Source organism: Bacillus rossius, chromosome 2 (assembly GCF_032445375.1).
Source record: "Bacillus rossius redtenbacheri isolate Brsri chromosome 2, Brsri_v3, whole genome shotgun sequence".
Lineage (NCBI taxonomy): Eukaryota > Metazoa > Arthropoda > Insecta > Phasmatodea > Bacillidae > Bacillus > Bacillus rossius.
Window position 1 is genome coordinate 25,625,429 of NC_086331.1, and position 26,562 is coordinate 25,651,990.

At 36.9% G+C, this 26,562-nt stretch overlaps 1 protein-coding gene across 1 annotated transcript in view; it reads left to right on the top strand.

Annotated features, from left to right (window-relative positions):
• Nucleotides 1-26,562, top strand: part of LOC134529186 (uracil phosphoribosyltransferase homolog) — a 74,335-nt gene that overhangs the window by 24,181 nt on the left and 23,592 nt on the right. Inside the window, exons 2-4 of the mRNA XM_063363021.1 lie at nucleotides 1,437-1,479; nucleotides 2,525-2,674; nucleotides 25,048-25,192. Coding sequence (XP_063219091.1) covers nucleotides 1,437-1,479; nucleotides 2,525-2,674; nucleotides 25,048-25,192 — 338 coding nt within the window. The remainder of the gene's footprint in view (nucleotides 1-1,436; nucleotides 1,480-2,524; nucleotides 2,675-25,047; nucleotides 25,193-26,562) is intronic.

A 26,562-nucleotide genomic window follows, 5' to 3' on the forward strand; every position in this document is an offset into this window, starting at 1 on the left:
GCATAGAGCCAACTATTGATGGCTTATTTAACACCAGCCATTTTCTTGTCAACTTACCTTTTTCCCCAACTAGGTTCTTCCCTTCTCAACATGATCAAGATTCTTCAATTCAACATTCTACCATACCAAATAAAGCTTATAAAGTGGGCCAAGTGACATTTTTTGGAACATTCACTGCAGCCAACAAAACTACATCTTCAAAACTCGCTTTCCGCCTTAATGGCTACATTTCAGCTCCAACAACGCAACCTTTTCCCCTCCTATGATCAGCTGAGCACGATGGCCACCTCCTACAAAGCCCTGATTGGCCGGCCTCTTACTGTAAACCCTCCCCTCCCCACCACTCACACACACACACACTAGGGCTGCGTAGCTGAACACAACACACCTTGCCCCTCTCTTCCCAGCTTATCCTCAAATGTCAGCAATCCTGCGATTGCATTAAAGTAAGCACTGCTGCACTCACCGGGCGCCTGCCGTTGCCATGAACACATGCTGCTGACAGAATACTTTTAGTTTACGTTATCGTACCATCTTTGCTCATTACCAGACTGAAACTAATTATTGCAGAGTGATAATGAACTGTATGTCTGTTACTCTGATGTAAAAGCAAAGAAAGCAACTCCTCTTACTTCTCTGAGGTTATTAGAAAGCTCAAATATAAATGTGCAGTGTCAATATTTAAACCCTGGAAAGCATGCACTTATTCTTGCAGACATGATCTGCGAGCTGCAAACACTTGAAACAGTCGCCTAGCCAAGCATACCTCGTGCTAACTTGGCTCCTCTTTCTCACATGCTTTTGAGTGGGTTCGGCAATCTTGTCACCAATTTATTTCACCAACATGTTCACCATTGGTTTGGTTGTGGTTAACACATTTGAGATTTTACTTCAGTGATGGACATTTTAACTTTTACTTTAAATTGACTCTGTTATTTTACATTCCACCTTGATTTGAAACAAATGCGCTGTCTTGATTCTCTGAGATGTCCCAACATTTATCCAGTCTTACTATGTATAGATTTATAAAATAAATTATGTATGGATTTATCCTTGTAAAAAATTTGAATTTGTAACTAGCCCAAAGTGAATCAGATGTTAAAATAAATCATTTACAATATTTATTTAAAAAGCTGTTTAGCTATAGAATAAAATACATTTCAGGCATACATTAATCACATGATTTTTATGGAAAATATGATTTATTCCTTTTGGTTTTAAGTGTAATAATTAAGTCATTAAGATTCTTGCTTTACAGATAATTAAAATTTTCTAAAGAGCTACTTACTATGTTTTGCTTTTATTACTTTAGATCCCAATTAAATCTCCTTGGTTGCAGGTTTTAAGGAATTCAGCATCCATAATTAATTTGTTACTAGACCTAAATGCTTATACATGTAATAAAAGTTATGTTTTTGTGTTTTTCCATATTTCAGGAATACAAGCAGAAGCGACTTCAAATTTTTTGCTGATCGTTTGGTAGGTATATTTTATTACTTTTAACCTGTTATCTTTCTTTGAAAAGATTGTGTGAAGTAGTCAGTATTTTAATTTTTGTGTCCGGTTAATAGTTTGGGAACTAGTGTCACAGAGACTATTTTATTTCAGAAATACTTAAACCTTCAGAAAACTATTTGGCATCCAAGCTTCTGAATGCATGAGTTTCATACTCACTGCCAATACATTATTGAAATAGGGTTAGTAATTAGGTGACAAATTAAGGCTATATGCAATTTCAGAGTATTCATTCATTGTAAAAAATGTTGCAAAAACAGAAAACTATCTAAGGTAAGCTAGTGTCAAAAAAAAATTAAATTCAAATGTAATCACCGAGAAATAATTTTATGTGAAACCCCACAAAACAACACGGAAAATAAATTATTTGGTGATAAAATGGATGAAACAATAATGTAAACATTTCTGACAACAGGCAGACAGCTCTAGATGACACAATGAAGACATCACACCCAAAAGCAGTACCTACTTATGATAAGTCAAAAATACCACACAGTTAGGCTACATACAACAAAACAATTGCAAAGTTTTAGAAACTACAATCTGTTATTACCAGGCATGTAGCAGTCGCAACTGTTTCGACATAGGACTTTTTTGTTTCTTTTCAATATTGTTTTTTACATTTTAATTGACTCAATTCCTTCTCCAGAGTTCCATTTGAGTTTACTTATTTATATTTGACATTAGCAAACCTTGGCTTGTTTTCTGTGTTTTGAACACATAATAACATTTTTATTGATAAGTTATATATTAACAATGGAAAAATGCTCTTCAGTGTCATATGACCATTACTTTTCACATAATGCTAGTATGATGTTTTACAAATTTAATTACTACATCTGGTCAAAAGATTAGCCTTTAAATGTAGGCTTTTCTGCATGTTATAGGTTTATCTTTCAAGTAGATGCATTTGTGTACTTGAAGTATTGGAAGTTAGGCTGTGAGTTCCGTTCAGAACGTTTTGTTGAGTAAAACTAATTTATATATATTTTTTACTTTATCTTTTAAGATACGCTTGGTGATTGAAGAAAGTTTGAATCAACTTCCTTTCACAAAATGTTTGATCACAACACCTACAAATGCAGTATACGAAGGTTTAAGTTACCAGAAAGGTAACTGTGGAGTTAGCATTATACGAAGTGGTGAAGCGATGGAACAGGTAAAAAAAAAAAAAAAAAAAAAAAAAGGTAGCTTTCTGTGGTAAGTGTCGAGTTATACCATTTAAGGATAGATTTAGTTGCTTATTAATGGTAAACCAGACAATACTCGCTGATTGGTAAAAATCCAAGATAAAGATATAGTTTTACATTGCACAGTTACACAAAGAGGCTTGAGATGACAGACTCTAATATTTTAATGGGCTCGTAACCACATGTGCTTACAAATTGAGTCATTCTATGGGTTGGGATGGAACCACCAGCATTATGCTCCAACATTTATGACCACAAAAAAATATATTGGGGTGGAAGGTTCAACCGATATTGTGGTATATGGAACAATGTATACGCAGCATGTTAACAGCTAAATTTTCTCTGTTCTTTCAAAACACCAGATACAACTACTTAAACTTGTACACATTACTTGTCGGCATAACACAGGGTATGATGTCGTGCATTGGCATCTGGTGTAAATCCCTGACATGCCATTCTCTTATATCAATTGCTTAATTACATTAAATGCCTTGAGTGGTGACATAATTGTTCTTAAATGTTGAGGGCATGCAGATGACTGACTCAGTTTGACAAGATATTAAGTAAAAGAATTAATCAAATTTATGTTTGTGGTCAGTGACAAGTTTACTGATGCAAACACATTGTAAAGAACACTTAAATACTAAACATGGTTAAAGTAAACAATACAGCTGTGTTAAACAGTGTGGTTTGTGCTGTAGCTGTTAGGTGATGCATGTACATTAAACAAATATCATGTAAGAACTGTAGATTTCTCACATGCACTAAACTCGTACAATTTTTGTACCAAAATTATTTTTATATTTACACAATTGAAAATAAAATAAAAATAAAAGTATATGCCAGCACTAGCCATATGCCCCTCTTCCAACAATTGAGCCAGCTACATTTTAAAAATGTAGATGATTGTATGAGAACAGTATACAATAAATAACTCAGTGGATCGTATCTAATTTGAAATATTCAAGTTACAGTGACAGGTAGCAAGAGAGTGGTAGCATGTATGATTATTTTTTTCAAACTGACAAGCTGTGGTTTTGTTGTATGTAGGCTACTGTAATACTGCTGAATAGCGATATTGAAAGAACTGTAAACTGTGTTTGCCAATGAATCAACAATAAAGTAATTTCAAATGGCAGCCAGTCTACCTAATGGTTGGTATAATGTTCTTAAAATGTGATTAAAGGAGTTTTTCTATTCTAGTTAATATAATATTCTTTAGTATATTTTAGAAGTGTCCTTTTATTGTAAACGGAGTCATTTAATAGAAACATGATATCTGATTTTAGGGTGTACTAGTTCCACAAAAAGGGTAACACGAAGCCTTGCTTCTAATATCACTTTTTCATTTGATCAAGTGGCATGATTCAGATAATTTTTTGCTTTTAATTCCTGGACTATAATCTGTTATGCCATCTTTTGATAACATTTTAATGTCTTCTTCCCAGGTTTTAACCAGGGAGTCAATTGTTTTGCAGAAAAAACTCTGATAACATAAATAAAAAATCCATAACCCACTTTGGAAAATTTTCATTAGGCCAGAGAAGAAAAAATAAATTTATAAAAATTTTTTTAAATGACTGATTGTTTAATCTGTAACTCAGTAAAATATTTAAATAAATAAGATTTAAGTTTAAAATTTATTCTAAACTTAATTTATTGTAAGTAAAATTTGAAGCATGGCATTCATCCAGGGGTGCGTACAGAATTTGTGTTTCTTGCACGTTCTTTGGTTATGAACACCACCACAAGAAAGTGGGCACGTGGACCCCCGACGAGATTCCTTCTCAATGCAAGATGTGGCCTGTGTGCAGATGAGTCTTGACAAATTCCTCCCTTAGTAAGACCTGGTCCACCCTTCGCGTCAGACATGCATACTCGTTAACCTATCCTGTTGGCTCTTAGGCCTAATACCTGGAAGTTACTGCTACATTGTTGGAAACAAACACTAGCTCATGGTACGGGGCGATGGAAAAGTACCATACTGGAAAAGTACCATACTGGTATGGTACTTTTCCGTATGGCACAATTCCGTCTCTCTTCTTCGAAAAAGACGGAAAAGTTCCATACTGGAAAAGTACCATACTTGAAAAAGGACAAGGCGGAATTGTGCCATATTTTTTTACACACTCCATGGAATGACTACAACGCCTATTTTCTCAGAATAGTGAGGAGAATTCGTCTGTAGACAGCGCTGTCAACTCCAACAGTTTCTTAGGTTAACTCAAATGATGCCAGATAGCAGCACGTGTCCTTTTAAAGTATGGCACTTTTCCAGTATGGTACTTTTCCGTCTGTTTCGAAGAGGCGAGGCGGAATTGTGCCACACGGAAAACTACCATATTTTACTACCAGATTCAATAACATTCGTGGCAGCGATAAATTAGATTTTTAAGTATGGTACTTTTCCAGTATGGTACTTTTACGCCTGTTTCGAAGAGGCGAGGCGGAATTGTGCCATATGGAAAACTACCAGATTTTACTACCAGATTCAATAACATTCGTGCCATATATAAATTAGATTTAAGTTTACAATATTTTCAAATGATTTCAACTATTAACTTTTTTTAAAAATACAATAAACCAATAATAACTAAAGTTAACAAAAGCCATGTTTCAGTGTTCCTTAAATACAATACCTCCTAAGACATACTACCTTCTTAAAATATTACTACTCCCGAAAAAAATCCATTTTAAATAACTCACTGTAATCAAACAATTTATTAGGCCAATCTTACAACTCAAGCAGCGATTGCTGTATGCTTTCTTAACAAAACGCACTATCCAATTTTTCTATATGGGATGACAGATTGTTAGAATAAGCCTATGTATTTGGCAACAATATTGTGCATCGAAAACTTGCATTAACCCGCGAGGGATCGGCTATAATTTACACTTATTTTTCAAAATTCTGTTATTTATTTTAATGAAAAATTATAAACCAATATTAATTAATGTATTTCATAATCAAAATATTTTTGCAAACAAGCTTTAGGAAAGATGCTATAAAAGTTAAATTATTTTAATATAATAATATTTAATATAAGAATTCAATAATTGTTATAAGTTTTAGAGTGCTAATGTTGATACTCAAAATTTTATAATGATTGTATTTTATAAAAAATAGTTAGGTAATGTATTGTGGATCATTGTTCTTATTTGTGTGGTCACCGTAAACTGATAACTTTGTACTAAATAAATAAAATATAGCATAGCCTACCATTGGCATTAGTTAAATTCTGAGTAAATCTTCATTTTATATTATTAAATAAAGTTTTTATGAAATAAATGTAGTTAATATTTATTATCTGAAAGAATTTTAAATACTTTCAGAACTCTTTTAACGCTTATTGATACATACAAATAAAAATCCAAAGGTCTTAAAGAGTTTTATATATTGAAACTCGAAACAATAATCGTGGATGCAAGCATACCTACAAAGCTATAGTTTATGGGTCGTTTGGTGTTTGTTTTAGATTTTTTCCTCCTAAATATTTTGTTGTTACTTACTAAAAACCTATATTACGTCAGCCAGTAAGCAATAAGTTTGTACTGGCACCACAAATTCCAGAAATTTCCAAGACATGGAAATCAGCTATTGCAGCTTTTAAATTTAAGTTCTTAGATTTACAAAAAAAAGCATACAGATATCTGTTATTTGTTTGAGATGAGAGATGGTGAATGAGTAGTGAGATCATTTGTTTCTTTTATGGCAAAACTGTGTCCTGCTCGTACATAAACCTGATATCAGCATGTATCATATTGACAGTTGTAGTTTAAAACATTGAATAATATTTGTTTATGTATTAAAAAAACATTTTCAAACATGTCAAATAAAGGTGTTAATTTGTTCAATAATTGTAATAATCATTTTCTTGCTACATCAAATTAAATTTTATTGTTATTGCTTTAAATTTGATTAACTGTTAAACGATAACAATTACTTTCAAATAAATGTGTGAATTTCAATATAAAAATGCTACTATGAATCGTATGGTCTTAAGTAATGAAATGCTTATCACATAGTTCGAATACTCGAAAGACATGGGTAAATTATGGCTGTTATCTGAAGAAGCTATAGAATTCAGCAGCAATCAAATGCTTGCTATTTTATTTCAAATGTTAACTCCAAGTCACTAGTTGAAATGCAATCCATTGTATTGATCTTAGTCATGTGACCGAAAAACATAAGTCCCTGACAACCCATAAAAAATAAATTAAATATTGAACGATTTAAATTATGTTTAAAATTACACGACCTATTATCCTTGAGGTATCAGTTCAATTAAGTTTTGTTTTTGGTTAATAAACTAAGTTACATAAAAAGTACGATAAAGTGAAACTCAGCGGATCATTTTACAAAACAAAATATATATTACTACTTTATTTAACCTTATTATCTTTGAAAGATTTGTGCAATGGGAGTGCATGACTTGATGTAGGCTTTTGGACATACGCCATTGCTTAACCTTCTTTATGTATCTGATGGGTTTTCGGGATTCACAGTCAGTTTCTTGGTCTGAAATCTGGCGTGGTTCTGTTTTGGTCGTGTTGGGGCTGTTTTCAGCCATGTACCGTGAAAAATACCAGAAGATTATTTTTACGTACTGATGTAAGAAATGTAAATATGCATACAGTTTCCTCGCCTGAGGCAGGGTCTATGTGGATGAGGCTGACATTTGTTACGTTTGTGCAGTGTTGAAAAATAAGTTTAAATTACATAATTATCAATGCTAAGCTTTTATCATACACTGCTGTAACGGTGATTCTTTTAGTTTCAAAAAAGAAAAAAAAAGAAACAAGGTGTGAACTCGTCTAGATATAAGTATCTTTATGTTTATTTGACTGGTAATGCTTATACCATCAAATTGATAACCTCTGATTGATTCACATATACAGGGTGTATCAAAATTCATGTTACAACGCTTGAGGGTAGAAAGCTCTTATTATTTGCAACCATTTTTGCCAATAAACATGTTGCCGGAAACGTGTAGTTAAGCCCCTGTAGCCCCAGAAAGAGTCAGCGTAGGCAACCCGTTGTAGAGTGTTATGTTGTGGATGTGTGGGCGTTCGAGTAGAGAAATAACCTTTTTAATCGTGGCACAGATTTTAATTTCACTCTGAAATCAATCACAGCTTCGGCTTTGTTTCACAACATTGAAATTGTTGCATACGTTTTAACAACGTGACAGCCTAAAGCAACGGCTCAAAAACACGCCCACCTTGAGCGACACAGAGGTGGCAACGGCGAATCATGTTTTCACGGATACGCTGGAGCATGTGTGGAGTCGACCATATGATTTCGAACGCTTCAATGATTCGCTGTGTAAGCTCTTCTACCGTTTCTACTGGCGTAGCGTAGATAAGCCCTTTTACGTAACCCTACAGAAAGAAATCTAATGGGGTTAGGTCCAGTGACCTTGGCAGCCATGCGACAGGGCCCGCTCGTCCAATCCATCGGTTTGGAAATGTTTGGTTTAAATACTCTCGCACTTGCAGGGAAAAATGAGGTGGTGCCCCGTAATGTTGGTACCACATCACACGTCGGACATGCAATGGAACCTCTTCAAGAAGACCTGGTAGTTCGTTCTGAAGGAAGTGGAGGTATCTGGCGCCGGTAAGTCGTGGCGGAAGAAAAAAAGGCCCGATGAGTACGCCGTCAACAATACCGGCCCACACATTAACTGAAAAACGTTCCTGGCGAGCTGTATGTAACACACGTTGCATGCGGATTGACATCATTCCAAACATTACTGTTGTGCGAATTGAGAATAGCATCTTGAGTGAACTTTGCTTCATCGCTGAATAAAACCGCTAACTCGGGGTTTCTCAATACTCTTCGAATGTACCAACGAGAAAAGGTCATGCGAAGAGGATAGTCCGCTGGACCTATGTGTTGCACTTTTTGAAGGTCGTACGGGTACAAGAGTTGCTCATGAAGAACTCGCCAAACAGCCATTTTGTCAGCGTCCATATCGGAACCTTCTGCCCTTGTGCTTGTATCCGGACTCTCCTCAAATCTCTGAAGTACATCTTCAAAACTGGGAGTATGAACCCTGCGTGGAGCACCAGCATTTGGTCTTGTGATGGCACATGTACCAGTATCATGCATTTGCTGAGTAAGTCTTGCAAACATGGTGTGAGCTGGAATCCTACGACCCGGATATCGTTCTTCGTACAGACGACGGGCGGCTCGTACATTTTGTCTAGCTTCTCTGTAAACAAGCAGCATGTCGTGTACTCACTAAACGTGTAATCCATTGAGCTCCACTAAAACGTCACCTTTTTCAGAACCACAGCGAAAGAAATGACACCACGAGTTTGCTTGTACGACAGAACAGTCAACGACAGACCACCAGTGATATCAAAACACACTGCGACACTACGATGTCACGCTGCGCAGTGCTATGGCACGGCACGAACGGAAGAAAAGAGGTGAGGGCGCCACCAATAGAAGTAAAAAGGGGCGGGGGTCAGCATTCGACATCGTACAGTCCTCTCGAGCGCTGCCCGGCGTCGTAAAACACGTAATTCACCACAGCATCGTCTGTCTTGCACAAAGCCCAATGGGTTGCCTACGCTGACTCTTTCTGGGGCTACAGGGGCTTAACTACGCGTTTCCGGCAACATGTTTATTGGCAAAAATGGTTGCAAATAATAACCCTCAAGCGTTGTAACATGAATTTTGATACACCCTGTATATTATAATTATATTAAATTATTAAATCGTTGAATTATTAAATTTACATTAAAGCTCATTAAAATTACGTAATTAAAAATATGGCTTGTAAAATATCTGAAATTATGGGCCGGCCTTAAACGGAATATTAGGTTTCATTTAGCGTCGGTAAACAAAAATAAAGAAATAAAACGTTAGAAAAAAAAATCCCGAGTGATCAATAAGTGCTATAAAGTCCCAAAATTAATATTTCTGGTTTTTGATGTTGTCTATGTCGTGATGCAAAAGTTGTTAGGGAAGTTAAAAAAAAAAAAAACTTTAGCTCCGGAGGTTTTGGTGCTCGCTGGCCGAAACAGATATCTTATGTCTTCAGGGCACCCTAGTCGTCCTGATTGCTGGAGGACTCGGAGGAGGAACTGCTATGTCCGGATCTGGCTCTTGGCCCCTTGGACCCTGTCAGACAGGGAGGTGGCTTCTAGTGTTCGAAGCGTAGCTCGCCAGGATCCGAAGATCGCAAAATCACGGAAGTCACGGACGTTTCCATAATTTAAAAAAATATGTATATGTTAAATATAACTACTGAAACATAACTACTTCTATGATGAATGTAGATGGAATAAGAACTAATTAAAAAGACTTGTAGGGACAGCATCCCTTGCCGAGCTGACTACATATTTAGTTACGGCCGGACAGGAGTCTTGCGGGGCGTCTAGCCGATGATATGATTCAGTCCGTAGTTTTCCGAGTGGTAAATAAACAAAACTCTGACTTCGATATCTCGAAGTTGGTAGCACTGGCCGATGTCCGCGCGACCTACTTAGAGGTGTCCGAAACGAGTAAATATCGACTCACTCAAGTTGTCTGCTACAACATGGGGCTAATCGAGGGACAGGTACCGATCTCTGGCGACTGGCAAAAGGACTAGCGGACATAGCTTATAACAGAAGTCGCCAGGGGGCAGTCGTGTAGCGCGGCCATACGTTAGGAAGGCTGTGTCTTAGCCTTGAGTCGTCAGGGTTATTGGCCCAGGTCATTGCTCTGGCCAATGTTCCCTGTGAAGCCTTTTATGATGGGGGGGGGGGGGGGGGGGGGGGGTGAAAACTCGCAACCTCAGTCGGAAAGGAGGCTCTACCGAGCCTGGGGACGTGCCGAGGGCTTGGACAAGACGACTCGTGTTCGTGTCCGAAACTCGCTCACGTAAGGAGGGTTCTCAGGAACTGCCTGATCTGATAGTCTGCTGGGGAAAGCACTCTTTGACATGGAGAGGAGGAGGATAATATCAGCCAGTGAATGTGCGTTAAAAGCGGGGTTAGACGAGTACACTGCACGACATGCATTGCATCGGCAAAAATCAGATCCAGTAGAGGGAAAGATTGGGGTGACTGGTCTGACAAAGGTTAAATGGGAGTTTTTAAATATGAGCCGCTAAAAATAACTACCGAAAAAAAAATTTTAATATTCAAAATTAAGGATTGTGCCAAAAATCCTAATTTGCGGCACACATTCACAGGAGCCGGCTGCCCGCCTGAGGGACAGACATATATCGGTGCATGAGGTGGATTGGATGGGGTATGAAGCATCGACAGGATTGTTTTGTAGGGGAAACGGGAGTACCCCGAGAAATCCCACAGACCCCGTCAAAGGCCGCAACGTTTTCCCACTGGTGAAAATGCGGGTTCGACCCCGCTGGGATGTGGAACCCGGTCTTCTTGGTGGGAGGCAAGTGTTCTGACCACACGACCAGCGTGCCTCCTGCGTACTTGTGTGTTGGAAAAAAGTTTCCTTAATAATCAATGTATAAAAAAATTATTGACAAGTGTGCCCAACCTGTCAACCATTATTACAGTTTTTTTAATGTATACTTGAGAACCATTCATGTTTGCAATTGAAGATAATGATAAAGTTGTCGTGTATTTAGCTTTTAACTGCATGAATGCAGTTATTGGGAATGGTGTTGGAGAATATGCAGAATGGGGTTGATTTCGAAATACTGTAATGAGCTGGTTGAATGAACACTTTTCGTAATATTATTTTTGATGTTTTCAAAGTAATTTTAATGTGTAATATTTTCGATGTAACTACTAGTTGTAAAAAAATTACACAAAAATTTTACTTTACATCTCTTGTGCGTATCGTGCACCATGGAAGTAACCATTATTTGTGAAGGAGGGGGAAACAAGCCACCCCCTACCTCCGGAAAATCTTCTACAAAGGTATTGCTATACGTATAACGGACTTTTTTAAAGAATTCAACTCAGTCAAAAGTGCAGTCGGGCCCTTTAAGTGATTAAATGAACAGCCTGAAATTTATGATACTTTGAAAATTATATCTCATCATATAACCATCTTTAAGGAAATATTTAAACTTTTGAAACCATAGCGCCATTAAGGTCTTCAAAATCTATAATATAGTTTTTGTTTCACAATTTTATCAATAAAATTATATAAATCGCATGAGTAAATGTATTACATTTAAATTACTATGCCACCACCACAATGAGTTTGGCTGAAGCCCGGCCTTCATTATTTTCAGGGCCGGTGCAAGGTAAATTGGCGCCCTAGGTGAAAAACCTTAATGCCCCCCTCCCCCCCTCCCCCAAACCAACCCCCCCCACCCCCCCTCCCCCAACCCCCCCCCCTCCCCCCCCCCCGACTGGAACCCCCAAAAAAAATTTCCGTGCCTCAAAATACATCAGGTAAGCCTAAGATTTTGTCAACTATCAAATGTAAGCAAGCTTGTGTTTATTTTTTTTTACTTTTTTACTTATTAAAAATCATAAACAGGTCACCGTGGACTTAAAATAATTACTTATATCAATATAAACATTCCAAACAGTTACAAAAATCCATTTTCATCTAGTTTCAATAATCGTTAAACATATTATATCAGCTGTTATGTGTCGTGCTGTGCCGCCCCCAACTACTTGGCGCCCTAGGCGGTTGCCTAGTTCGCCTATATGGACGTGCCGCCCCTGATTATTTTAATACTATTTAATTTAATTTAACCAATAATATGTATCCAGAATATTTCCTCTTTTTAAGGTAGATGTAGAAATATTCATAAGAACTTAAACATATTTTGTTAAACTAAAAGTATCATTTTGCCTTATAATTATCATAAACTGGTGTTACAACTTAATGTGACTTAATATTTTTTTTTAAAGTAAAGTTGTTCCAAACACGACAGTATACCACGTACGTATCAAAGTTCTCATTTAATGTTAATGTACACCTCGTAGAAAAAATGTTCTTTGTTAAAAAAAGTTGTAATATACTTAAATCTATGTCGTTTGAGCACTGTAAGTTTGACATGAATATATTTATTTAACAGTTACATTTCTTTTAACACGTTTGGATTGGTATCACACAAGATCTCTAAATTTCTAGAGTATGCCACTGTACTTTAAGTTGTACCACAGAAGAGTTATGAATGTTTGATTTATTGCTCAGGTTCAGTTTTAATGTGTTTGAACAAAAAGTCAACCAACCTAATAACAATAATAATAATTTTAAAAGTATTGTTCCCCAGTGCAATTGCAAGAGGATGCTACAAAGCATAACTGAAGCTTGCTGGACATACAGTTGCATTATTTCTCAAATATTATAAATTATGGTAAAATGCGTCTTCAGGGATGACATGCACATTTTTAGAAGCTTGAGATATATTTCTACGAGACAAATCTGACATAATATTGAAATTTAAGTGATTTTGCAGACCAAGTCAAAAAATACGTGTTTTGCTGTCAGTCTTTTTTTTAACATGCTAATTCAATATTCCCAGCTAAATGTTTCAATACGTTAGTCAATCATAGAAGTTACTCAAATTTTAAAGAGTGAAACATACCGGTTATGAATAATCACATAATTTCTAGTCCATGGATACATATAGTATAAAAGCTAACATGATGTTTTACACAAATTTTCAGTACAATAATATAAAATAAAAATTTCTGACACAAGTGGATATTTATTTACATGAATTGCACCTCGGTGAATTTTTCATTGTCATAAGATAATATCCGAAGAGGTATAATAAAAAAAAATTCTGGTGTAGATATTTCATTCATTTTCTCTTAGTTTATGCAATATATATTATATTTAAATTTTAGTATGAATTCTGTAGTAATGATGTTTTATAGATTATACCTAGTAAATATTTATATATATTTTTTAAAACCTTAAAAAAAATAATAATGAAAAATCATAGCCAATCTATCGCTGGCCCGAATGTTATTGAATCTGGTAGTAAAATATGGTAGTTTTCCGTATGGCACAATTCCGCCTCGCCTCTTCGAAACAGACGGAAAAGTACCATACTGGAAAAGTACCATACTTAAATATATAATTTATAGCTGCCACAAATGTTTTTGAATCTTGTAGTAAAATATGGTAGTTTTCCGTATGGCACAATTCCGCCTCGCCTTTTCGAAAGAGACGTAAAAGTACCATACCGGAAAAGTGCCATACTTTAAAAAGGACGTGCTGCTATCTGGCATCATTTGAGTTAACCTAAGACACTGTTGGAGTTGACAGCGCTGTCTACAGACGAATTCTCCACACTATTCTGAGAAAAGAGGCGTTGTAGTCATTCCATGGAGTGTGTAAAAAAATACGGCACAATTCCGCCTCGTCCTTTTTCAAGTATGGTACTTTTCCAGTATGGTACTTTTCCGCGCCCCCCATGGTACAACACATTTAATTTCATGCTGTTTACACACTCAATCTACAAAATATACTTAAATTACATATAAAATGCGCTACAGCACGAATCTGTGTATTGGAAGTTTGGTCACCCTCATGGCTGAACAGAAATAGTTCCTAAGTCAGGAAGAATATTTTATCTAAACAGTCTTCCGCCTGAGACAGGCACTAAGGATATGATTTAAACAAACATAATTACAGATTGATGATGAGTGAAGAAATCTTCAAGTGCAGTGAGCATGTTCTGCTTCGGGGGATGATAGTCAAACTGGGGCTGAAATAGCACAATATGGCGTATGGTCAGCGCCTTCGCGCCCACGCCAATGGCTGTTGAATTTAATCGTAACTGTGCCGCATACGTTGCTAGAGTGAAACATGATTGAAGATTTCTAGTAAATTGGGATATAAGTGCCAATTTCATAGTTTTCAGTAAATTGAATTTTTAATATTTTTGATATTAATATTATTAATAATAATATGATTAATATTTTAATATTAATATTTTTAATATTAAGTCTATTTTACTGGATGAATTTTAAATTCCAGATTACAAATTTTTTCTACATATACTGTATAAATAAAAATATCATTATTACATACAGAAACTAGAGCTTTGTAACATTGAAGAAATAAAGTTTGGTCTGTACTAAGTTCCATGATCTGTAACATTTAAAATGGTACAAGTGCCACAACTTCTGACAGATATAATAAATAAGAAAAAACAATTAAAAAGCAAATATATCAATGTAAGATTCTTGATTGAACACGGTTTTTTAGCAAACAAAATAAGAATGGCTCAAACTCTTTAAAAGTATATCTAAAGAATTGAGGAAAATAAGGGTTATGTCAAAAACTATTGTATGCAATGGAAAGTTTAACTGTTTGAGGCAGTCAGTTTTTATATAACTCCCTTTCTTCTCATTCTTCTGGATGGGAATCAGATATTTCTTCTTCTTTTTTTCTGACTGTTGTTGACACAAACGACAGTCTTGATAGTGCCGTATTAGCAATATTCTCCTGTGTTACTCCCTTGTGGAAAACTTACGGTTCAAGCCATGGTTTTAAATCATTGAATGTTTTCTTATTTCCTCTTCTCTCAATATACATGTCTCTGCCAGTCTTTGTAAGCTCCACCAAACCTTGCACTCTTTATGAGGCAAAAATCTCAGATAAGGTTCTCCTACATACCTGAACCAGTTCGCCTTCCCCTTTCAGAACAGTAAATCAGATGACCTGGCTCAACTTGCATGCTTCACCAAAATTAACCCAACCAGATATTTTTTCTGTTTATTGTGATATACTTTGTGTGGATCGTTCACATAGGAGATAATTATTTTTAAATATAATGGCACTTACAAGACACTGCTTCTTTTGGCAGTTGTTTTGCAGAAACAGTATCATTGCTTCTACTCTTGTAAGCTACCCCCCAAATCCCGTAACTTCTTTCTTTAGTTTGTTTCTCTGCCATCTCCTTTTCTAATGCATTTATGACCACTAACATCAATGTTCACAGATGTAATAAGGTGCTCAAATATTACAGCGAACAATCACCCTAATCTCAAAACAATAAAACAATTATACACATTTCATGTGTTCATCCAATATTTGCGAATGGAGCGCATATTCTTAATGTACGTTACACAACTGAGCACTTAAATAAAATATTTTATCTGTCATTGACTGCAATACCTACAAGGAACATAGCAGGTACTTCAACTCTTTATTACTGTGTAGACTAATGTGCATAAAGCCTTATTCTAGTCCTAACTTGATTTTCACAAAAATTGCACCTAGATTGTTTTTTACTTCCAGTCTTCAATTACGTTACGGTACTAAAAATAACCCTATTATTTAAGTAAACAAATACCTTAAGTATTAGTGATTAAGATATTTGTGGTTTAAAATTATTTTTATGCCAAAGGGTACGTTCTAAATTTTCACAGTCTTCTAGGAGATTATTAAACAAAACAATTATTAACTATAGAAATCTCCATTGAAAAGAACAGAGCTTATGGGGTTGAAAAGGTAAGAAAGAATTACAGATATTTATTTAAGAATTTAATTAGAACATGATTTTGCAGCTACTGCCTTGTCCCACCCCTCTTCACGGGTTGGCATACTATTAAAAAATGGCCCGCACATTTGTCACTCATAGCACTTGCAATTGCACTGACAATAAACAATAAACGATAATACATCGTCTTCATATAAAAACTATAAGATTGGTGACTATCTCGGCCTTTTTATTGCTCTTAGGGACCATGACTGGTCAATTTTATACAATTCTAAAAATATTAATACCATGGTTGATTACTTAACTTGTACAATGAATGATCTCATAGAATTATATGTACCTACTACTATTAAAAAGGCTACAAAATATCCCCTATGGTATTCTAACCAGCTAATAAAATCTCTTAAGAAGAAATCGCACTATCATAAATTATATAAACAAAATCTGAATCCTTTTTATTATTCATTATTCCCAAATTATCGCAAGGAAACTAAATCACTTCTGTGTAGGGATAAAACAAACTGGCTTTGTAATATTAACAATAAAATTAAGCAAAACCCTAAAAAATTTTTGGAATTATGTTAAAATAATGAGAAAGGGTTATAGTCAGAATCCCTCAATTAAAATTAATGACTCAATTACGGATAATATTAATTTAATTGCGAATTGCTTTGCCGAATATTTTTCAAGTGTCTATGTAACTCCAAAAAACATAAATAACCAATATATTTCCCCTTGTAGTTCATACAATATCCCTATGTCTAAAATCTCAATTAGTCAAGTCATATTGAGTATAAAAACCTTAAAATCTATATTGTCCACAAGAACTGATAACATACCAAATTTTATTATCAATGGTTGCTCCTTAATCCTTGCTCCTCTCTTATAGCATATATATAATTTCAGTATTGTAAATAGCATCTACCCCGACAAATGGAAAATTGCCAAGGTTATTCCTGTACACAAAAAGGGCAAAACTTCTATTGTTTCAAATTACAGGCCTATATCCCTTTTAAATTTGATAAAAAAAATATTTAAACACTTAGCGTTTAATGTAAATGATAGATTGTCCGATTCACAGCATGGGTTTAGAACAGGTAAAACAACCATGACAAACTTAGTCTCTTTTCTTAATCCCATTTATTCTGAAGTCATCACACGTGGTCAAGTAGATGTTTGTTACTTTGATTTAGCTAAAGCTTTCGACACTGTTAATCATCAAATACTACTCAGAAAATGTTCCAAAATTGGGCTAAGTGATAAATATTTATCATGGTTAAAAAGCTATTTAAATAACAGAAACTTTTATGTTTCAGTACAGAATATAAATTCAGATCTCCACCCAACTCCTTCTGGCGTCCCTCAAGGTGGTACACTATCTCCTTTACTTCTCAATATTTACATTGAAGATATAATATCTGGATTAAAGAACTCAGTTGTACTCTTTTTGCTGATGACTTAAAGATATATAGAAAAATCACTTCATATCATGACAGCTATCTACTACAATGTGATATTACAGAAATTGCTAATTGGTGCACAAATAATTTGGTTAATCTAAACATGGAAAAAAACTGCTTTCATTATGTGGTATATTGTGTGCTGCCAGGTTGGCAACGCACGTCCGGACATACAGTTCCGGGATGGAGGCTGGTGATACACGGCCAAACAAAGACTGGTGGCAGTTTTGTACATTGTAATCCCAAGGTTACTACATTGGCGACGAGGATGGGATTGGTTTCTTTGCGTGCATTACGGCTCGTGTAATGTTCAGAAAGAATGTCGGGGTTTAAAGTTGAAAGTTTTACGCCCGGCGAGGACACGTGGGACTCGTATGTCGAAAGGCTGGAACAGCTTTTCATCGCAAACGGCGTGAGAGACAAGCCAGAGGATCAAGTTAAACGACGTGCAATCCTTATTTTGTCTGTAGGGAAACAAACGTATGAAGTGCTACGCAATCTGTGTGAGCCCAAGAAGCCATCGGAGCGCACCTACAGCGAGCTAGTCACTTTGTTGACGAGCCATTTTTCTCCACGGCCGTCTGTGATTGCCGAGCGTCACAACTTCCACAAGTGTGTCCAACAAGAACAGGACACAGTTTCAGATTTTGTGGTGAATTTAAGGAAAATAACGCGCTCTTGCAATTTTGGTACCTTCTTAGACGCCGCCTTGCATGACCAGTTTGTGGTAGGGTTAAGGGAGAGAAACATTACCCAGCGGCTTTACCTAGAAACCGATGACCTCACTTTCGAAAAGGCAGTAGGCATAGCAGTTCAGCATGAAGCGGCCGTGGGAAATGCAGCCCTTCATGTAAATGTGCCGAAAGTTGAAATTTCACACGGCTCGGCGGAACAGACCGAGGGACCAGTAAATGTACACGTGGTGAAAACACGTTCGCGGGAAGATGGCGTCAAAAACCAGGGCGGGCCTGGGTGTTTGTGCTGTGGAAATGTTACTCATTATGTGCGTGACTGCAAGTTCCGTAAGTACAAGTGTAATAATTGTAAACGTATAGGACATCTTAAACGAATGTGTCCGAACTTCATGTCGACTGATACAAAGGACCGGACCCGTCATAATTATGTTGTGCGTGAAGACCCTGATCGCCAAAGTGTACACACGTCGGACGAGGATTTTGCGTCTGTGTTCCAGTTGTGTGGGTTGGCAGCCAGGTCACGACCTTGGGTTATGGAGGTGTCGGTGGGGGACGTGGTCCTGGATATGGAAATCGACAGTGGCGCGTCCATATCCGCTATTTCAGAAAGGCTGTATAGGATGCAGTTTTCAAAATACCCCTTGTCTCCGACACGGGTTAGTCTCAAGTCTTACACGAACGGTGTAATACACCCATGCGGGACAATTACAGTACTGGTGCAAGTGAAATCGAGCAAGCCCAAGAAGCTAGATTTGTTTGTAGTTCCAAATGGAGGCCCTCCACTTCTTGGCAGGGATTGGTACGATGCTTTAGAGCTGCCAAAACCGAGTCTCAACCATATCAGGGACACTTCAGATGAGGACAGGTCAGTGCTGAGTGTCATTACCAAACAGTACCCTACCTTGTTCGATGACGGTTTGGGTACGTGCATTGGAAGTAAGGTGTCACTGCATGTACGTGAAGGGACAGCACCAGTCTTTTTACCTGCTAGGCCCCTGGCCTTTGCGCTTAAGAGTAAGGTTGATAAAGAGCTAGACAGGCTTCTGGGGTTAGGTGTACTTCATCCAGTGTCATTTAGTGAGTGGCCTACCCCAATCGTTCCCGTTGCAAAACGTGATGGTACGGTCCGTATTTGTGCTGATTTTAAGATCACAGTCAACCCTAACCTCATTGTGGAACATTATCCTTTACCGCGAGTTGATGAGTTGTTTTCCAAGCTGCAAGGGGGGATAGAGTTTTCTCAAATTGATCTTTCCCAGGCTTTCCAGCAGTTGCAGGTCGATGAGAAGTCGCAGGAGCTGTGCAATATCAACACGCATAGGGGATTGTTTCGGTTTAGCAGACTCCCTTTTGGAATAGTGTCTTGCCCCGCTATTTTCCAACGCACAATGGAGCAAGTCCTACAGGGGTTAGAAGGTGTTGTGTGTTTTCAAGATGACATTTCAATAACAGGCGCTACCAAGGAAATTCACTGGCGAAATCTTCATGGACTGTTACAACGTCTGCAGGACTCTGGTTTCAAGGTAAATAAAGCGAAATGTGCATTTTTCCGTTCATCAGTCTCTTTTCTTGGGCATAGGGTAGATAAGGAGGGGTTGCATACGAGTAATGACAAAGTCAAAGCAGTAGTAGATGCGCCGCCACCTCGTAGTGTCAGCCAGTTGAGGGCATGGCTAGGTCTGGTTAATTACTATGCCCGTTTTCTGCCTAACCTAGCCACGGTGTTGGCACCTTTACATGAGCTTTTGAAAAAGGGTCATAAGTGGGTTTGGGCACAAAGCTGTGATTCTGCCTTCAAAGAGTTAAAACAGCTGATTGTCTCCTCACATGTTGTCATACACTACAACCCGGATTTGCCAGTTCGTTTGGCATGCGATGCGTCCCCATATGGTGTGGGAGCAGTCCTAAGCCACATCCTACCCAGCGGAGAAGAGAAGCCAGTTGCATTTGCTTCTCGCACCTTGTCGTCTGCAGAGAGAGGGTATTCTCAGCTAGATAGAGAAGCCTTAGCAAATTATATTTGGAGTTAAAAAGTTCTTTCAGTACTTGTACGGCCGAAGCTTTACCCTGATTACCGATCATCAACCATTAACACACATTCTAGGTAGCCATTGTGGTATTCCGCAGCTCGCTGCCAATAGGCTGCAGCGTTGGGCAGTGCTTCTTCAGGGTTTCGACTACACAGTTCAGTACGCCAAAGGTGACGCCAATTCGAATGCTGATGTCCTCTCTAGGTTGCCACTTCCAAATGTTAAGCCTTCTTCAACCCAATTTTCATATTTGGATGTTGGAGTGTCAGAGTTTTTGCCAGTGACGCCTCAGGAAATCAGGCGAGAATCTGAAAGGGATGGAGTGTTAGGTAAAGTCATTAGGTGTCTTAGAGATGGTTGGGCCACGCAACTGTCCGACACGCTCAAACCATTTTATGACAAAAGAAACGAACTTGCACTAGAAGGGGGCTGCGTTTTGTGGGGGCACCGGTTCGTCATTCCCCAAGCCTTGCAGGATCGAGTGTTGCAGGAGTTGCACACCAGTCACTTTGGTATATGCAAAATGAAAGCCTTGGCACGTTCGTATGTATGGTGGCATCGGATAGACAAGGATTTGGCGAGGGTAGTTTCTTCTTGTACCCCATGCTTCCAGAACATGTCCTTGCCAGACAAGTCAATCCTGCTGCCGTGGGCGTGGCCCGACCGGCCTTGGCAAAGAATTCATGTGGATATCGCCGGTCCATTCATGGGAAAGCATTTCCTAGTCCTTGTGGATAGCCATTCAAAATGGCCAGAAATCAGTGTTCTTCCCAGTATTACGTCGGATGCAGTGATAACACAGTTGCGTTGGTGGTTCGCTGTATACGGGTTGCCAGAACAGCTAGTTTCAGATAATGGTGTCCAGTTCTCGTCGGAAGAGTTCAATCGTTTTTGTAAACACAATGCCATAAGGCACACATTTTCACCTCCGTATCACCCTTCCTCAAACGGTCTGGCGGAAAACATGGTCAGAACCTTTAAAAACAAACTCAAGTCATTGGTTCGCTCTAATGTTCCGCTCAACACAGCCTTACCCCGCTTCTTGTTGAGCTACAGAATAACCCCCCATACAGTCACGGGGGAGTCACCTAGCAGTTTAATGTTCGGTAGGGTTGTTCGTAACCGTTTGTCGTTACTAGCCCCGTCTGTAGTCACCACTGTTGCAACTCTCCAAATGGGTTCGGTGGTCTCACGTTCCGCCCTCAGGAACAGAGCTTTTGAGGTGAATGACAGTGTTGGGTTTACCGTTTATGCACGTGGGAAACAGAGTTGGGAGAAGGGGGTGGTCGTTGGCAAGTTGGGTCCACTCACGTACAGTGTGCAAGGGGCCAGCGGAGTCACCCATCGCCGCCACCTAGATCAGCTTCGCCCCCTTCCGCCGTTGTCGCAGATGGAGGCAAACACAGTCAGCAGCAACAACATGCGGGTCAGTGGTAGAGAAGCACAGCTGCCACCCTGCCACCAAACGTCCTCAACTTCGGAGCCTACAGGCGGCAGGGCAACACTGACAGAAAAGGAGCCACAGGAAAACCTGATGGAAAGTGCAGCTGGCAGTGTCCAAAATGAAGAAAGGAGTAGGTGTAGTGATGCGGAAAGCGGGTTTAAGGGGTTTGTGCAAGGGGAAGACAGTGTATTCATGAGTGGTGATGCCAGTAGTCAACGATACCCCAAAAGGAACAGGGTCCCCAAAAAAATGATGAACCTGTGATGTGTGTGAACATACATTTCTAGTAGTACTCTTTGTCCATGTGTCGTTTGTTTGTTCGATACTATGGGTAGGAGAGGAGTGTGGTATATTGTGTGCTGCCAGGTTGGCAACGCACGTCCAGACATACAGTTCCGGGATGGAGGCTGGTGATACACGACCAAACAAAGACTGGTGGCAGTTTTGTACATTGTAATCCCAAGGTTACTACACATTACCTTCTCTAGAAAAATCTACCCGTTGCAATATGAATACAAACTTGATAACTCACCTATTACAAAATCTCAACATGTCAAAGACCTAGGAATTTTACTTGATCAAAAACTATTTTTTCATCTTCACATTGAAAACATTATCTCGGTATCTAACAAAATACTTGGTCTAATTAAATTTATCACCTTTAACACCTCCAATATTGACTCTATTCTCTTCCTCTATACAGCTCTAATAAGATCAAAACTTGAATATGGTTCTATTATATAGAATAGCATCAATAACACTGACATTGAAAAGCTTGATAGGATTCAATCCAAAGTATCTGACTATATTAACAAAAAATTAAATACCATCACTAACATAGATTTAAATTCCCTCCTCGGTTCATTATCAACTAGAAGAAAGATCTTAGATGCCATATTTGTTTTCAATTGTTAGAATGGTAATCTTATATGTCCTCATATATCTGATGTAACTGGCATTAAAATTCCTTCATTTAATAGCCGTAACCCACCTTTTTTGTGCACACTCTTAAATACAAATGATATTATATATAGACTTGTTAACAATTTCAATATGTATGTTAAATCACTTACAACCTACCAGAGAGTAAAAACTTGTTAAAAAAAAATATTTTTTCGGCATCCACAGATCAATCATCTTTATGCTCTGTTTTTTCCCGAAATTATTTAATACTAGATATATTAATATAAAATTTTATATCAATCTATGGATACTAACTGTAATTATCTACATAATATTATATGTTCTGTACTTACCTTAGTTACATGTAGTGTATTCCACGGTGTTGTAATGCTATATTTCCTTTTGTATTATCTTTAACTTTATGTTTCAATTATTCACACTAGGTATAACTTCAGATTGTGTCTCTGTTGTCTGTGTCAATGTTTTAATTAATTTTGTTTTGTATTTGTTAATTGTCTTTTTTTTTTGTGTTTTTATATATGGTGGCTACCACCCTGGCTCATCGCTGTTAGTAGTCATCTCACAACATTAACAAATAAAATAAATAAAAAATAAAATAAATAAAACAGTACTAGGAGTGTTTTGAGTTAGTTATTGTGTATATGTCATGGTCGACAGGAGGGGGAGGGGGGATTTGCATGGGGCTCTGTGGGACGAAGCCCCTTGACAATTCAAGCATAAGACAGTATTTAAAATTTAAATAACGGTTTACCTTTTCTTTTTCACTAATTTCACTGTTAAAATATGTAAGTTAAATTACAATTCAACAAAATACCTCCTTAACATAAAATGCATATAAAACTTCAAGTTGGTAGCCCAGTTCTGTGCTGAAAAAAAAAAATATGCATTTAGCAGTTTGGGTATACTGGGATTTTGTAACAGAAATTCTGACTTGATGGTTTTACTGTAGTTTGTGTAGATGCCTGCTGGCTCGTTTACTTAATTGTTAGTGCCTCTGAGTTGGCAGTTTTTATTTTTTGCCTCCATTTGATTATAAAGTGTTACACAATGGTATTGGACACTCCAAAATATTAGCTATTTGTTATAAATAGGCAAGATTCGCAGATTAAAAGATACAATTCATATAAAAGTGAAACAATAATAACACAGATCAGATATTGTACAATACATATGCTAATTATTGAATATTATAAAAAATAAAACAGCATTGAAAAGTAAAGAAGTGGGTTTTAATTAGCAAGATTATATGGTGAAATGTTAAGATTGTATTGAGATATTCTGCTATGGAGTAGCCTAATAACTTTTTTGAAGATGAAAGATTAAAATAACATTAAATAGGTTTAACGTGAAACTGCAGGATAGATGTCATGCTCATTAATATTTTGATTTATAATTTATTGTGTATTACTGTTATAATTACATTTTAATGGATTATTAATTTTTAATCCATAGATAAATATGCCAACACTATTATTGACTGTATAGAAATTCCATGGTTTTAATGTTTTTTTCCATTGTTTTCTTAGTTTGTTTATCAGTTTTTTCCAGTCATACAGAATATGTAGCATAAGCATTACCATTTTCTTAATAATTTTCATTAAGATTAATTTAGATAGTTTGTAAAACTTTTATTTAGTTTCTTTGTTGTAATAGCAGTTCTGATATACATGTTATTTTAACTTAAATGAATGCTTTCCATTGCCAGACAAAAGTCAAAATAACAAAATGCAAATGAAAGAACAGTACAAAATAAAAAAACCACACAGATTTAAGAACCAACATAAACATAACTGTTGTAGCGACATCAGGAAAATGGCAAAACAGAATAACACAAGGACTGGATATATTTAAACATTAACATATTATGATTACTTTTTAGAAAACTAGCAATGACAAAAACTTAAAAACAGAAAGATAAAACAAGTAGCAGTGAAATAAAGTAAAAAAAAAACATACTACACAATAGTAAAAAAGAAGTAAGATAACAGAAAATGCTATATAAGTCTCAGATTCGGACCTGAAATATGTCCTCAGGTAAGACACAGGATTCAGCAAACAATTAAAGTAGACTATTGTGATTTATCTTGTGGTTTTTATTAATTTGTGCTGTCCTGCCTTTTGTTATTTTCACTCATTTTTGACAATTAGAGATTTAAATTTGATTGATTTGTAAGGTTTTTGATTATTTAAAATAGAGTTACTAGTAAAATGTGACTTTAAAACAGTTGTTTACATAATTGTTTTTATTTATCTATAATAATAGTTAATCATAAATAAACTTATATATATATGAAGCTCTATTATCTATCAGTAAAATTTTATTGTTGTCTGTATTCACATAGTAGTTTACCCAACTTCTGTAATAATAAAACATTTCTATAACAATATATTTTAGGGTTTACGAGATTGCTGCCGTTCAATTCGCATAGGAAAAATCTTGGTTGAATCTGATGCAGACACTCATGAAGCTAGAGTTGTGTATGCTCGCTTTCCTGAAGATATTTCAAGAAGAAAAGTTCTTCTTATGTATCCAATCATGAGTAAGTCAAATTTTTTGCTGCTTAAAATAAATTCAGGTACACCAATCCCTCACTTAGCATGTCTTCATATTGTGTGAATTCATTTAGTGTGATGTCAATTTCAGTTAGCGCGAAATCTCCGCAGGCAAAAAAAAAAGTCAAGTATGATGCCACAAAGTCTGTTTCCACTTCTGTAAACAACAGATGTGCCGTGGCATACATTTAGCCATACAAGGGGGGAATAGATGCATGCCCAGGTCTGACTACACTATTGGCTGTTGTACAGACATCAGCTATGGCAAGTTAAGTTGCGGCTATCGAGTGTAAAGGACCAATTGTTTTTTCTTCCGCGCGTATGCCGCCATGCTGTACCGTTGTCTCCCTGCCTCAGACTAGGGCCATGAACTCAGTCTAGCCAGTGGGAGGGAACTCACACACACAAACAATGTCTGCCCATTCGTCTGCTGGTAACTGTACATCCGCAAGCACCTGCAGTTGGAATCATAATGGAATCATGGCTTCCAAGTGAGAGCATAATGCATCGTGTTCAAGTATTTTAGACAAAACTGTTAGTATTACGGAGTGCAGATTGTTATAAAGCCCACACTTATTTTGGTCGCACTTTAGTTTTAAGCAAGTCAACTGTGCACACAATCATACAAAATAAGGACTCTATTGAACGTTTATATAAGTCTGGTGCTGTTGGTTGTACTAGCGGGAATATATTTGACATTAGATACCGGAACAGAAATTAACAGATGATTCACAAGATTGTTAATGAATGGTGCAATAAAAAAAAACAATCACGGGCCTGATAGGATTGGTGTGAACCAAGCGGTGATACACAAACAAGCACTTGAAATTTTGAAAAATTAAAATGTAAATATCCAGACAGTAATATCGGTTTCACTGCCAGTAAAGTATGGTTTGGAAAGTTAAAGGAAAGGTACGACTTGAGTTGAAGGTCACGCCCGGATGGGCAAGTCACCTAGTCGACTGATGATATTTATCTCCCATTACACAGTGTTGTATTTGTTATACAAAGATTTCAATGGTAAGCTTATAAAGATAAATAGTGTGAGATATTTGAGTGTTATTCTATGCATTAATATTATGTAAAGAATATTTTCCTACACATTCTGGAACACATTAAGTAAATTAGCCTTGCTATTTATGGAGACCAGTGCTTCAGAATATGTGATTTTGGATAGCATGGAACATTTTTTAGGAACACATTAGTCGTGCTAAGTGAGGGATTGGTGATTTGGTTTATTTCCAGGGGTGTGTGAAGTGTAATTTTATAGTAAAATAAAAGATATTTATGTCTTTGACTTTTGCTTTTAACTTCAAAAAAAAATTTGTACAAAAGTAGTGTTTCAAGATTTAGAGTG